Consider the following 16028-nt stretch of genomic DNA (forward strand, 5'->3'; position numbering starts at 1 on the left):
AAATCGGAAATTGACCTTTTTTAAGGGGGACCCCTTGTAAAAATTTCGATAAAATTAAAAACTGCATATAAGGACTGTTTTAAATGAGCGATTAAGCTGCAGGTTGTTTTGATGACAGAATGGTGTTTCTTTCTAAAATCGGATATATAGTGGAGAAACTATGAGTCTCGAAAGATGGCAAAATGGGGGAAATCGGAAATTGACCATTTTTAAGGGGGACCCCTTGTAAAAATTTCGAAAAAAATAAAAACTGCATTTAAGGACTGTTTTAAATAAGCGATTAAGCTGCAGGTTGCCCTGATCACAGAATGGTATTCCTTTCTAAAATCGGATATAAAGTGAAGGACCTATGAGTCTCCAAAGATGGCAAAATGGGGAAAATCGGAAATTGACCTTTTTTAAGGGGGACCCCTTGTAAAAATTTCGATAAAATTAAAAACTGCATATAAGGACTGTTTTAAATGAGCGATTAAGCTGCAGGTTGTCTTGATGACAGAATGGTGTTTCTTTCTAAAATCGAATATATAGTGGAGAAACTATGAGTCTCGAAAGATGGCAAAATGGGGGAAATCGGAAATTGACCATTTTTAAGGGGGACCCCTTGTAAAAATTTCGAAAAAAATTGAAAACTGCATTTAAGGACTGTTTTAAATGAGCGATTAAGCTTCAGGTTGCCCTGATCACAGAATGGAGTTCCTTTCTAAAATCGGATATAAATATACCGAGGAACTTCAGGTTGCCCTGATCACAGAATGGTGTTCCTTTCTAAAATCGGATATATAGTGGAGGAACTATGAGTCTCGAAAGATGGCAGAATGGGGAAAATCGGGAATTGACCATTTTTAAGGGGGACCCCTTGTAAAAATTTTGAAAAAATTAAAAACTGCATTTAAGGACTGTTTTAAATGAGCGGTTAAGCCGCAGGTTGTCCTGATCACAGAATGGTGTTCCTTTCTAAAATCGGATATATAGTGGAAGAACTATGAGTCTCGAAAGATGGCAGAATGGGGAAAATCGGAAACTGACCTTTTTAAGGGGGGCCCCTTGTAAAAATTTCGAAAAATTTTAAAGCTGCATTTAAGGAATGTTGTAAATGAGCGATTAAGCTTTAGGTTGCCCTGATGACATAATGGTGATCAGGGCAGCCCCCTAACTTCATCCAACTTTCGTTCTTTTTTATTTTAGCTACTCAGTTTTCGGGAAAGAAGAAGGAGAGCCCGCGTCGTCACATCATCGATGAAAGTCGTCGTCGTTAGATGGCTGCAGGCATTGGTGCTGGGCCGTGCGATCGTCGAGGGACAGCCGGCGCCATCGTTGCCTACCCAGGCATGGTGTCGGTGGCTGCAGCAGGGCTGCTGTATTGCCCCACTAGCAGGCCAGCAAGGGCAAGGAGCCGTCATCGATGGATCAGGATCTCAACAGGAGTAACGGGGTTGGATGAGGTACGTGGTGTGTTTATTTTTATTGGATTATTTTATATTAATGTTGCCATTTTCTAGGAACTTCTATTTTGCTGGAAGCCGCGTGGTGTTGTGCTGTGGCCAAACAAATGGATGCAAGTTGGCCATCCAAGTGGCACTCAGGATGCAAGGAGAAACGAAGGAGTATTCTAAGGAGGCATCAGCAGGACCCAAAGGGGGAAAGGCACCCTCCAACGATGGATCCCAGCATCGGATCCCTAAGGAGCCACCATCAGGACCCAAAGGGGGAAAGGCACCCTCCAACGATGGATCCCAACATCGGATCCCTAAGGGGCCATCAGCAGGTCCCAAAGGGGGAAAGGAACCCTCCATCGATGGATCCCAATATCGCGGGGTATGGATGGATGCAAGTTGGCCATCCAAGGGCCACCCAGGATGCAAGGAGAAACGACGGTGTTTTCTAAGGAGCCATCAGCAGGACCCAAAGGGGGAAGGCACCCTCCAACGATGGATCCCAACATCGAATCCCTAAGGGGCCATTAGCAGGACCCAAAGGGGGAAAGGCACCCTCCAACGATGGATCCCAACATCGGATCCCTAAGGAGCCATCAGCAGGACCCAAAGGGGGAAAGGCATCCTCCAACGATGGATCCCAACATCGCGGGATATAGGACCCAAAGGGGGAAAGGCACCCTCCAACGATAGATCCCAACATCGGATCGCTAGGGGGCTATCAGCAGGACCCAAAGGGGGAAAGGCACCCTCCATCGATGGATCCCAACATCGCGGGGTATGGATGGATGCAAGTTGGCCACCCAAGAGCCACCCAGGCTGCAAGGAGAAACGACGGAGTATTCTAAGGAGCCATCAGCAGGACCCCCAGTGGAAAGGCACTCTCCAACGATGGATCCCAACATCGCGGGATATAGGACCCAAAGGGGGAAAGGCACCCTCCATCGATGGATCCCAACATCGCGGGGTATAGAAGCGGCACCGCCCTAAGGATCTTTTCCCATTTATTTTGTTTATATTTGTAATTGTACTTGTATTTTAGCGGGTTAATACAGTTGGTGGCTGCTGTTGCCGGCCAGAGTGGGAGTGGGAATTTGGGGTAGATTTCAGGGGGCGGGACCATTTCATAGAAGGATGACCCCAATGTAGATCCAGACCCCGAGATGGACACCGGCCCCAAGAAGCACGACATTGCGCTTCGAGATGCGATGGATGGCAACGCTGGCAAATGGATGGATTCATTTTATCTTCCCTGTTGCTATGGGCGACTAGACCGACGCTGCCCCTGAAGTCGTGTTACCCCTTCTCCGCCCATCCTCTCTTCACTTCTTGCTAAGTCAGCCACAACCCATAATTACTTATGTGGCCCTCGTTGCAGTTGCAACATCCAGCGGGGCTGCTTCCTTTATGTAGAAGTATGGCGCCTTCATGCATAGTGGGCTTCTACACCCGTCTTTGGTGTCCCCATATTGTTGGCACCGGTAGCACTGGAGCAACATTCGCCTCCGTTTGTGCCCGGTGTACCTATGTGGCCGACTTATGCATCCGGCAAGGAGGGCGCAATGGAATCATCAAGATTTCTAGCAGACTCTCGTCTCGGAGCAGCGGTCCCATTTTGTTTGCTTGGGGTATCCATTGTTTTGTTCTAGGTGTTTGCGATAATGCCTTGAGTAGGGGCAATTCCAGCCAAAATTTATATAAAAGGCGCGTAGTTGTATGTATTTTGTATGTATGTATCATAGGTCTTAGTGCCAGTCATCAGTGCCCATATTTACATTAATTTTAACAATCATATCACATTCATTGAACTATTAACATCAATCTTATCTCACTTTAATTAATAAACTGGTACTACATTTATATTTATTTATTTCGCCAACGGATAAATCCTTACATGGCTACAAAATAACAACTTACAAACTAATAAAAAATAGTACAATACTAATAAGAACTTAATAACTGCCTGATTAGTGGATTTTTTGTATTTAACCGTGACGTGTTTTACATATTATAGGTCTTAGTGCCAGTCATCAGTGCCCATATTTACATTAATTTTAACAATCATACCACATTCATTGAACTATTAACATCAATCTTATCTGACTTTTATTAATAAACTGGTAGTACATTTATATTTATTTATTTATTTCGCCAACGGATAAATCCTTACATGGCTACAAAATAACAACTCAAAAACTAATAAATAATAGTTAAATACTAATAAAAACTGAACTGCCTGATTAACAAGCGTTTAAACACAACCTTATCAGAGCCCCACTGAATTCGGAGGCTAGGCGGCAAAGAGTTAAAATAAGAAAGAGACCGCTCAATCGGCTCGTTTAAAAGGTAATTGGCCCTGTGACACTTGATCCGAAAGGGGGCAAAGGTACGAAGATCCCTTTGAGGAACATTAAAATTAATGAGTTCCAGTAAAAACGGGCAATCAATGTTATCAGCGACTACATTGTTCAAAAAATTAAAGCTGCCCGTGTACGCCGATCCCCCAAAGTGCAAACATTGAGAAGAAGGCAGCGGCTCCGGTATAAAGGTAAAGGATCCTGAAACCTTAGAGGCAGAAGAGCAAAGTTTAAGAATTTCTTCTGGTGTCGCTCAATTCTGTTGGAACGAACTATACAAGCTGGATTTCAAATGATTGAGGCATATTTCAGCCTCGGCCGAATAAATGCAGCGTAGACGCTGAGGCTCGAGTGTGGACTTTGGAATTAGTTAACATGCCTCTTCAGAAAGCCCAGCATAGCATACTTTTTAGGCAGAATATAGTCTAGTGACCAGAAAATTTAAATTTGGTGTCGAATAAGACACCAAGATCTAACATCTCCTCTTTAGCTGCCAAACTATAATTATTGATGGAATAACCCGTGCAGATTTCAGGAGACCGCTTACTGTAACAGGTAAACAGATACTTAGATAAATTTAATGGAAGAAGATTACGGGAGCACCATGAGTAAACTCTGGATATATCCTCCTCTAACAAGTAACTGTCACTAATGCAACTAATGGCTTTAAAGATTTTAGGGTCATCCGCATACATAGGAAGTAGGAATGACGAAAGCATGAAGAGATGTCATTAATGCAAATAATAAATAGAAGAGGTCCTAGAGAGCTGCCTTATGGAATACCAGAGGAGGTGACAAATGGACTTGAGATAGGACATGAGGAACGGACTTCAGAAACGTGGAAACGATCAGCCAGATAAGACTCAAACCAACTTAACAGGCAGAAATGAATACCTAATTTATATAATTTGGCCAAAAGGGCTTTGGAGAAGTTGGTGTAAATGGCATCAACCTGAAGTCGGTTTCCAAAAGTTTCAAAGCAGTGCTTAGAGAAGACCGCTAAATTAGTTGTAGTGGACCTCTTAAGCAAGAAACCATGCTGGTTGGGGGATATAAAATTACGAGCCAGAAATGTCAATTTTTTAGTAACTATCCGCTCCAGTATCTTAGCGAAGTTGCAAATTTTAACCATAGGTGGATAGTTGGTAACAGACCTACTGCCAATTTTTTGAATAGGCGTTACAGAAGTAATCTTCCACCGATAGGGGAATCTACCCCTACCCCCCCCCCTACCTACCTACCAATTAATTTAACAAGAAAAAAGGACATTTTATAATTTGATTTTTAACAAGAAAAGAAAAGGGGAGAGGACGCTGCCCCCGCCGCGCTTTTGCCAATACTGTGTCAGATGGGGAAAGCATTTCTCATTTCCAAAAGGAGGGAACACAATGTCACAATGTTTAACATACAGTTTTTAACATATTTAATAAACTTCATTTAACAATAGACTTGACTGTGATACATTAATTTAACAAGAAAAAGGGACATTTTATAATTTGATTTTTAACAAGAAAAGAAAAGGGGAGAGGACGCTGCCCCCGCCGCGCTTTTGCCAATACTGTGTCAGATGGGGAAAGCATTTCTCATTTCCAAAAGGAGGGAACACAATGTCACAATGTTTAACATACAGTTTTTAACATATTTAATAAACTTCATTTAACAATAGACTTGACTGTGATACATTAATTTAACAAGAAAAAGGGACATTTTATAATTTGATTTTTAACAAGAAAAGAAAAGGGGAGAGGACGCTGCCCCCGCCGCGCTTTTGCCAATACTGTGTCAGATGGGGAAAGCATTTCTCATTTCCAAAAGGAGGGAACACAATGTCACAATGTTTAACATACAGTTTTTAACATATTTAATAAACTTCATTTAACAATAGACTTGACTGTGATACATTAATTTAACAAGAAAAAGGGACATTTTATAATTTGATTTTTAACAAGAAAAGAAAAGGGGAGAGGACGCTGCCCCCGCCGCGCTTTTGCCAATACTGTGTCAGATGGGGAAAGCATTTCTCATTTCCAAAAGGAGGGAACACAATGTCACAATGTTTAACATACAGTTTTTAACATATTTAATAAACTTCATTTAACAATAGACTTGACTGTGATACATTAATTTAACAAGAAAAAGGGACATTTTATAATTTGATTTTTAACAAGAAAAGAAACGGGGAGAGGACGCTGCCCCCGCCGCGCTTTTGCCAATACTGTGTCAGATGGGGAAAGCATTTCTCATTTCCAAAAGGAGAGAACACAATGTCACAATGTTTAACATACAGTTTTTAACATATTTAATAAACTTCATTTAACAATAGACTTGACTGTGATACATTAATTTAACAAGAAAAAGGGACATTTTATAATTTGATTTTTAACAAGAAAAGAAAAGGGGAGAGGACGCTGCCCCCGCCGCGCTTTTGCCAATACTGTGTCAGATGGGGAAAGCATTTCTCATTTCCAAAAGGAGGGAACACAATGTCACAATGTTTAACATACAGTTTTTAACATATTTAATAAACTTCATTTAACAATAGACTTGACTGTGATACATTAATTTAACAAGAAAAAGGGACATTTTATAATTTGATTTTTAACAAGAAAAGAAAAGGGGAGAGGACGCTGCCCCCGCCGCGCTTTTGCCAATACTGTGTCAGATGGGGAAAGCATTTCTCATTTCCAAAAGGAGGGAACACAATGTCACAATGTTTAACATACAGTTTTTAACATATTTAATAAACTTCATTTAACAATAGACTTGACTGTGATACATTAATTTAACAAGAAAAAGGGACATTTTATAATTTGATTTTTAACAAGAAAAGAAAAGGGGAGAGGACGCTGCCCCCGCCGCGCTTTTGCCAATACTGTGTCAGATGGGGAAAGCATTTCTCATTTCCAAAAGGAGGGAACACAATGTCACAATGTTTAACATACAGTTTTTAACATATTTAATAAACTTCATTTAACAATAGACTTGACTGTGATACATTAATTTAACAAGAAAAAGGGACATTTTATAATTTGATTTTTAACAAGATTCTTGTATTTTTAATTGTTTTAATAAGCGTATTTATTTATTTAGTTTTTCAACATAAGAAAACATAATTTAGCAAATATACTATTATTTAAATGTTAACAAATTTTGGCTTATAATTACATTCTTTGGCTAAATTCGTTGTGGCTCCCGCAAAGTACAACCGGTTAAAAAAACGGTAGACTTTCCAAAGATCATCAATGGTTAACAGAGCGGGAGCACTTTAAGTTTTTAATTTAATATTTGAATTGAAGGAACTATGCGTCTCAAATGATGGCAAAATTGGGAACATCGGAAATGCACCATTTTTAAGGGGGATCTCTTGGAAACATTTTGAAAAAATGTTAAACTACATTAAAGGACTGTTTTAAATGAGCCATTATGCTTTAGATAGCCCTGATTACAGAATGATGTTCCTATTTGTACTCGGATATATATTGGAGGAACTATAAGTCTCGAAAGACGGAAAAATTGGGAAAATCGGAAATTGACCATTTTTAAGGGGTCCTCATGGACAAATTTCGAAAAAATTAAAAACTAAATTAAAGGACGGTTTTAAATACGCGATTAAGCTTCAGGTTGATCTGATCGCAGAATGGTGTTCCTTTTGTAAATTGGATGTATATATGTATATAAGAGAAACTATGAGTCTCGCAAGATGGCAAAATGGGAAAATCGGAAATTGACCATTTTTAAGGGGGACCCCTTAAAAAAATTTTGAAAAAATTCAAACCTGCATTTAAGGACTGTATTAAATGAGCGATTAATCTGAAGGTTGCCTTGATCACAGAATGGTGTTCCTTTTTGTAATCGGATACAAATTGGAGGAACTATGAGTCCCGAAAGATGGCAAAATGGGGAAAATCGGAAATTGACATATTTTGAGGGGGACCCCTTGGAAAAATTTTTAAAAAATTGAAAACTGCACTTAAGGACTCTTATAAATGAGCGATTAAGCTGCAGGTTATCCCGATCACAGAATGGTGTTTCTTTCTAAAGAAACTAAGCTGCAGGTTGTCCTGATCACAGAATGGTGTTCCTTTTTGTAATCGGATATATATTGGAGGAACTATGAGTCTCAAAAGATGGCAAAATGGGAAAAATCGGTAATTTACAATTTTTGAGGGGGACCCCTTGGAAAAATTTTGAAAAAATTGAAAACTGCATTTAAGGACTGTATTAAATGAGCGATTAATCTGAAGGTTGCCTTGATCACAGAATGGTGTTCCTTTTTGTAATCGGATACAAATTGGAGGAACTATGAGTCCCGAAAGATGGCAAAATGGGGAAAATCGGAAATTGACATATTTTGAGGGGGACCCCTTGGAAAAATTTTTAAAAAATTGAAAACTGCACTTAAGGACTCTTATAAATGAGCGATTAAGCTGCAGGTTATCCCGATCACAGAATGGTGTTTCTTTCTAAAGAAACTAAGCTGCAGGTTGTCCTGATCACAGAATGGTGTTCCTTTTTGTAATCGGATATATATTGGAGGAACTATGAGTCTCAAAAGATGGCAAAATGGGAAAAATCGGTAATTTACAATTTTTGAGGGGGACCCCTTGGAAAAATTTTGAAAAAATTGAAAACTGCATTTAAGGACTGTATTAAATGAGCGATTAATCTGAAGGTTGCCTTGATCACAGAATGGTGTTCCTTTTTGTAATCGGATACAAATTAAAGGAACTATGAGTCCCGAAAGATGGCAAAATGGGGAAAATCGGAAATTGACATATTTTGAGGGGGACCCCTTGAAAAATTTTTGAAAAAATTGAAAACTGCTTTTAAGGACTGTTTTAAATGAGCGACTAAGCTGCAGGTTATCCCGATCACAGAATGGTGTTTCTTTCTAAAGAAACTAAGCTGCAGGTTGTCCTGATCACAGAATGGTGTTCCTTTTTGTAATCGGATATATATTGGAGGAACTATGAGTCTCAAAAGATGGCAAAATGGGAAAAATCGGTAATTTACAATTTTTGAGGGGGACCCCTTGGAAAAATTTTGAAAAAATTGAAAACTGCATTTAAGGACTGTATTAAATGAGCGATTAATCTGAAGGTTGCCTTAATCACAGAATGGTGTTCCTTTTTGTAATCGGATACAAATTGGAGGAACTATGAGTCCCGAAAGATGGCAAAATGGGGAAAATCGGAAATTGACATATTTTGAAGGGGACCCCTTGTAAAAATTTCGAAAAAATTTAAAACTGCATTTAAGGACTGTTTTAAATGAGCGATGAAGCTGCAGGTTGTCCTGATCACAGAATGGTGTTCCTTTCTAAAATCGGATATATATTGGAGGAACCATGAGTCTCGAAAGATGGCAAAATGGGGCAAATCGGAAATTTACAATTTTTGAACGGGACCCCTTGGTAAAATTTTGAAAAAATTGAAAACTGCATTTAAGGACCGTTTTAAATGAGCGACTAAGCTGCAGGTTGTCCTGATCACAGAATGGTGTTCCTTTTGTAATCGGATATAAATTGGAGGAACTATGTGTCCCGAAAGATGGCAAAATGGGGAAAATCGGAAATTGACAACTTTTGAGGGGGACCCCTTGGAAAAATTTTGAAAAAATAGAAAACTGCATTTAAGGACTGTTTAAATGAGCGACTAAGCTGCAGGTTTTCCTGATCAAAAATTTTGAAAAAATAGAAAACTGCATTTAAGGACTGTTTAAATGAGCGACTAAGCTGCAGGTTGTCCTGATCACAGAATGGTGTTCCTTTTTGTAATCGGATATATATTGGAGGAACTATGAGTCCCGAAAGATGGCAAAATGGGGAAAATTGGAAATTGACAACTTTTGAGGGGGACCCCTTGGAAAAATTTTGAAAAAATAGAAAACTGCATTTAAGGACTGTTTAAATGAGCGACTAAGCTGCAGGTTGTCCTGATCACAGAATGGTGATCGTTTTTGTAATCGGATATATATTGGAGGAACTATGAGTCCCGAAAGATGGCAAAATGGGGAAAATCGCAAATTGACAACTTTTGAGGGGGACCCCTTGGAAAAATTTTGAAAAAATAGAAAACTGCATTTAAGGACTGTTTAAATGAGCGACTAAGCTGCAGGTTGTCCTGATCACAGAATGGTGTTCCTTTTTGTAATCGGATATAAATTAAAGGAACTATGAGTCCCGAAAGATGGCAAAATGGGGAAAATTGGAAATTGACAACTTTTGAGGGGGACCCCTTGGAAAAATTTTGAAAAAATAGAAAACTGCATTTAAGGACTGTTTAAATGAGCGACTAAGCTGCAGGTTGTCCTGATCATAGAATGGTGTTCCTTTTTGTAATCGGATATAAATTAAAGGAACTATGAGTCCCGAAAGATGGCAAAATGGGGAAAATCGGAAATTGACAACTTTTGAGGGGGACCCCTTGGAAAAATTTTGAAAAAATAGAAAACTGCATTTAAGAACTGTTTAAATAAGCGACTAAGCTGCAGGTTGTCCTGATCACAGAATGGTGTTCCTTTTTGTAATCAAATATAAATTGGAGGAACTTTGAGTCCCGAAAGATGGCAAAATGGGGAAAATCGGAAATTAACAACTTTTGAGGGGGACCCCTTGGAAAAATTTTGAAAAATAGAAAACTGCATTTAAGGACTGTTTTAAACCAGCGATTAAGCTGCAGGTTGCCCCGATCGCAGAATGGTGTTCCTTTCTAAAATCGGATATATATTGGAGGAACAATGAGTCCCGAAAGATGGCAAAATGGGAAAAATCGGTAATTTACTATTTTTGAGGGGGACCCCTTGGAAAAATTTTGAAAAAATTAAAAACTGCATTTAAGGACCGTTTTAAATGAGCGACTAAGCTGCAGGTTGTCCTGATCACAGAATGGTGTTCCTTTTGTAATCGGATATAAATTGGAGGAACTATGTGTCCCGATAGATGGCAAAATGGGGAAAATCGAAAATTGACAATTTTTGAGGGGGACCCCTTGGGAAAATTTTGAAAAAATAGAAAACTTCATTTAAGGACTGTTTTAAATGAGCGACTAAACTGCAGGTTGTCCTGATTACAGAATGGTGTTTCTTTTTGTAATCGGATATAAATTAAAGGAACTATGAGTCCCGAAAGATGGCAAAATGGGGAAAATCGGAAATTTAAATTTTTAAAGGGGACCCCTTGTAAAAATTTTGAGACATTGAAAACTGCATTAAAGGACTGTTTAAATGAGCGACTAAGCTGCAGGTTGTCCTGATCACAGAATGGTATTTTTTTTGTAATCGGATATAAATTGGAGGAACTATGAGTCCCGAAAGATGGCAAAATGGGGAAAATCGGAAATTTACAATTTTTGAGAGGGACCCCTTGGAAGATTTTTTAAAAAATTGAAAACTGCATTTATGGACTGTTTTAAATGAGCGATTAAGCTGCAGGTTGTCCCGATCACAGAATGGTGTTCCTTTCTAAAATCGGATATATGTTGGAGGAACTATGAGTCTTGAAAGATGGCAAAATGGGGTAAATCGGAAATTGACAATTTTTGAGGGGGACCTCTTGGAAAAATTTCGAAAAAATTTTAAGCTACATTAAAGGACTGTTTTAAATAAGCAATTAAGCTGCAGGTTGTCTTGATCACAGAATGGTATTCCTTTCTAAAATCGGCTGTATATTGGATCAAATATGAGTCTCAAACGATGACAAAATAGAGAAAATCGGAAATTGTTAATTTTTGAGGAAGACCCCTTGGAAAATTTTTTAAAAAATTGAAAACTGCATTTAAGGACTGTTTTAAATGAGCGATTAAGCTGAAGGTTGCCCTGATCAAAGAATAGTGTTCCTTTTTGTAATCGAATATATATTGGAGGAACTATGAGTCCCGAAAGATGGCAAAATGGGGAAAATCGGAAATTTACAATTTTTGAGAGGGACCCCTTGGAAGATTTTTTAAAAAATTGAAAACTGCATTTATGGACTGTTTTAAATGAGCGATTAAGCTGCAGGTTGTCCCGATCACAGAATGGTGTTCATTTCTAAAATCGGATATATGTTGGAGGAACTATGAGTCTCAAAAGATGACAAAAAGAGGAAAATCGGAAATTGACAATTTTTGAGGGGGACCTCTTGAAAAAATTTCGAAAAAATTTTAAGCTACATTAAAGGACTGTTTTAAATAAGCGATTAAGCTGCAGGTTGTCTTGATCACAGAATGGTATTCCTTTCTAAAATCGTATGTATATTGGAGAAAATATGAGTCTCAAAAGATGACAAAATAGAGAAAATCGGAAATTGTTAATTTTTGAGGAAGACCCCTTGGAAAATTTTTTAAAAAATTGAAAACTTTATTTAAGGACTGTTTTAAATGAGCGATTAAGCTGCAGGTTGTCCCAATCACAGAATGGTATTCTTTTCTAATATCGGATATATATTACAGGAACTATAAGTCTTGAAAGATGGCAAAACGGGGAAAATCGGAAATTGACAATTATTGAGGGGGACCCCTTGCAAAAATTTTGAAAAAAATGAAAACTGCATTTAAGGAATGTTTTAAATGAGCAATTAGGTTGCAGGTTGTTCTGATCACAGATTGGTGTTCCTTTACAAAATTGGATATGTATTGGAGGAACTATGAGTTTGAAAAGATGGCAAAGTAGGGAGAAACGGAATTTGAACATTTTTAAGGGGGACCGCTTGAAAAAATTTGGAAAAAATTTAAATCTGCATTTAAAGAATGTTTTAAATATGCAATTAAGGTTCAGGTTGCCCTGATCACAGAATGGTGTTTCATTCTAAAATGGGATATATATTGAAGGAATTATGAGTCGCAAAGGATGGCAAAATGGGTAGAAACGAAAATTGATTATTTTTAAAGGGAACCCCTTGGAAAAATTTTAAAAAAATTTAAAAATACATTTATGTACTGTTTTAAATAAGGGATTTATGTTCATGTTGCTTTCATCATATAAGGGTGTTCTTTTTTGTAATCAGATATGCATTGGAGAAATTATGAGTCTTGAAATATGGCAAAATGGAAAGAATCGAAAATTGACTATTTTTAAGGGCACTCCTTGGAAAAATTTTGAAAAAAGTAATAAATACATTTAAGGACTGTTTTAAACAAGCAGATAAGCTTTAGTTTGCCCTGATCACAGAATATTGTTCATTTTTCTAATCGGATATAATTTAAAGGGACTATGAGTCTCAAACAATGGCAAAATTGGGAAAATTGAAAATAGAATATTTTTAGAAGCACTAATTAGAAAACATTTTGACAAAATGAAAATATACATTTAAGGACTATTTTAAATAACCGAATAAGCTTCACTTTTCTTTGAGCACAGAATGGTGTTCCTTTTTAAAATCAGATATACAAAAAAGAACTATGAGTCTTAAAAAATGGTAAAATTAGCAAAAATTTAAATTTGATTAATTTAAAAGGTTTTCCTTGACAAAATTAAAAACAAATTTATAACTACATTTAGAGAATCTTTGAAATAAAGAATTAAGCTTCTAAACGCTTTGGTTACAAAATGGCGGTCGTTTTTATAATCGGATAAGAAACAAAGAAAATATGAGTCTCAATCAATTGTAAAATGGAGAAAATTAGAAATTGGTATCTTTTAAGAGCTACCCCTTGAAACAATTTTGAAAAAATTAAAAATAATACCTCTTAAATAAAGAATTAAGCTTATGACTGCTATAAACACTAAATGATGTTCATCTTTGGAGTCGAATATGTATAAAAAGAACTATTAATAAGGAATTAAGAAACATTAAGTCTCAAAGGTTGGAAAAAATAAAAAACGAAAGTTGACAATTTTTAAAGGGGAAATCTTGAAAAAATTTCTATAAAATTTTAAGCAACATTTCAGAAATGTTTTAAAAACGGCATTTTGCATTTAGATGCTATAATTACAAAATGATGTTGCTGTTTGGAAACAGATATACCTGGACCAACTATAAGTCTCCAAACGTGGCAAGAAGAAAAAAATTAGAAATTTATGGCGTTTTAGAATGATTCCTTGGAAAATTTTACAAAAAAATAGGAAAAAACTTTTTAAAATTTTTTTTATTAAAGAAATAAGCTGTTAAATTTTTTAATAACATAATGGTGTTTTTTTTTTGGACTTGGATATGAATTAAAATAAAAATAACTTCTAAAAGACCAGCCAAACAAAAAAATTATAAATTGTAAATTTCTAAAGGTTACTTGTTGGAAAAATTATATTATTATATAAATTTAACATGGGCATCAATTACCAAAAATACAATAAACAATATAAACAAATACGGCGATCGCTTAGCCACATTCACATAACGCAATTCAAAAATGTGAAGTTTCCGGTGAATTGCCGGTAAAGTCACTTTTTCCTGTATTTTTTCATTACATTTTAGTTTTACAGTTCTCTGTTAACATCGATATAAAAAATTTCAAAAATCATGATATCGATAAATTTAAAATAACTCCCCACTAGCAACAAAAGTCCATCTCAGGAGCCGATGTACCATCGCTCTCTACTTCATCCATCTCTAGGAGTAGGATTTTTTAGTATTTTAGTTTTAACATTCTCTGGTAACATTAATATAAAAAAAGTACTAAAAAATAACTTGCCATCGATAACTTAATACTAATTCCCTGCTGGTATTAATATACCATCTAATAAACAGATGTGCCATCTCTAGGGGTGTGCCATCTTTCTTTACTAATACCATCTCTAAGAGTAGGATTCTTTTAGTATATTTTAGTTTTAGCATTTTCTGGTAACATTATATAAAAATGTATTAAAAAATAATAACATCGATAAATTTATACTAGTTTCTTGCTGGTATTTTTGTACCATTTAAGGTACCAATGTGCCATCTCTTTGGAATATTACCATCACTAGTTTTAATACATATTTTCTTAGCGTGGGCGAGGAAAGACGTGCCAATAGGAGCGCAGCGGCAATCAACGGATGTTAACAGGTAAGTTAAATATAAAGTGGCTGCTCCTATTCCTGCTTTTTAAAAAGAAAAGTAGTCGTCATTTATGTGCATTATAAATACATTTAACAAACATTTTTTTGTTTTAGGTAGTGTCAGGGAAGAAGACGGCGTCGTCATGGCAACGGCGCCGCAGCATTGTCGCCGTGTAAACGGTGCCGCAGCAGAGCAAAAAAATACGGCGCCACAACCGATGCCGCGAGCAACAAAAAACGGCAACATAGCCAACGGCGCCAGCGATGAAATACGGCGGCAAAACCAAGCCGCAGCTAAAAGAAACGGCGGCAAAAACCAAAAGCGCCAGCGACGAAAAACGGCGGCGTAACAAAAAGCGCCAAACATTTATATGGTAAAAAGCGGACGCAGAAAAAAATGGTAAGCATTTTTTTTTAAATTTTCGTCGTCATTATCTTATTCTTTATTTTATTTTAGATGACGGCGTCGTCATAGCAACGGCGCCGCTGCAACGCTAAAAAATACGGCGCCATCAACGAAAAACGGCGGCACATACAATGCCGGCAGCGACAACGGCGGCATAACCAACGGCGCCATGCATTCATATAATATGAAGCGGTGGCAAAAAAAAATGGTAAGCATTTTTTATATATTTATGTCTTCATCTTCTAATTTTTTTTTCTTTCATTTTAGATGACGGCGTCGTCGAAGCAACGGCGCCGCAGCAGCGCTAAAAAGTACGGCGCCATCGACAAAAAACGGCGGCACATTTAATGCCGGCAGCGAAAACAAACGACGGCATAACCAACGGCGCCAAACATGTATATGGTAGGAAGCGAAGGCAAAAAAAATTGGTAAGCATTTCTTATGAATTTACGCCTTCATCTTCTTATTTTTTTTTTCTTTCATTTTAGATGACGGCGTCGTCGAAGCAACGGCGCCGCAGCAGCGCTAAAAAGTACGGCGCCATCGACAAAAAACGGCGGCAAATTCAATGCCGGCAGCGAAAAAAAACAACGGCATAACCAACGGAGCCAAACATTTATATGGTAGGAAGCGAAGGCAAAAAAAATTGGTAAGCATTTCTTATGAATTTACGCCTTCTTCTTATTTTTTTTTTCTTTCATTTTAGATGACGGCGTCGTCGAAGCAATAACGCTGCAGCATTGTCGTCGTGCCAACGGCGCCGTAGCAGCGCTTAAAATTACGGCGCCAAAGCCAAAAAGCGGCAGCGCAACCAATGCCGGCAGCCACAGAGAACGGCGTTAGCGACACAAAACGGCGGCAGCGACAAGCATCGGCGGC

The 16028-nt window shown here is 37.6% G+C and overlaps 1 protein-coding gene and 1 long non-coding RNA gene across 2 annotated transcripts; both read left to right on the plus strand.

Moving 5' to 3' along the window:
• The first annotated feature begins 1206 nt into the window (after positions 1-1206).
• Positions 1207-3392, plus strand: LOC138925523 (uncharacterized). Its single transcript, XM_070276253.1, has 2 exons — positions 1207-1442; positions 1500-3392. Exons 1-2 carry the CDS (start codon positions 1438-1440, stop codon positions 1951-1953), a joined length of 459 nt encoding a protein of 152 aa, XP_070132354.1. The 5' UTR covers positions 1207-1437; the 3' UTR covers positions 1954-3392.
• Positions 3393-14680: 11288 nt separating this feature from the next.
• Positions 14681-16022, plus strand: LOC108125421 (uncharacterized). The gene is made up of 6 exons (XR_001773295.3): positions 14681-14750; positions 14858-15143; positions 15201-15357; positions 15417-15577; positions 15638-15798; positions 15856-16022. It is a non-coding gene; the product is annotated as an uncharacterized lncRNA (long non-coding RNA).
• The last annotated feature ends 6 nt before the right edge of the window (positions 16023-16028 follow it).

This window comes from Drosophila bipectinata, chromosome XR, assembly GCF_030179905.1.
Source record: "Drosophila bipectinata strain 14024-0381.07 chromosome XR, DbipHiC1v2, whole genome shotgun sequence".
Classification (NCBI taxonomy): Eukaryota; Metazoa; Arthropoda; class Insecta; order Diptera; family Drosophilidae; genus Drosophila; species Drosophila bipectinata.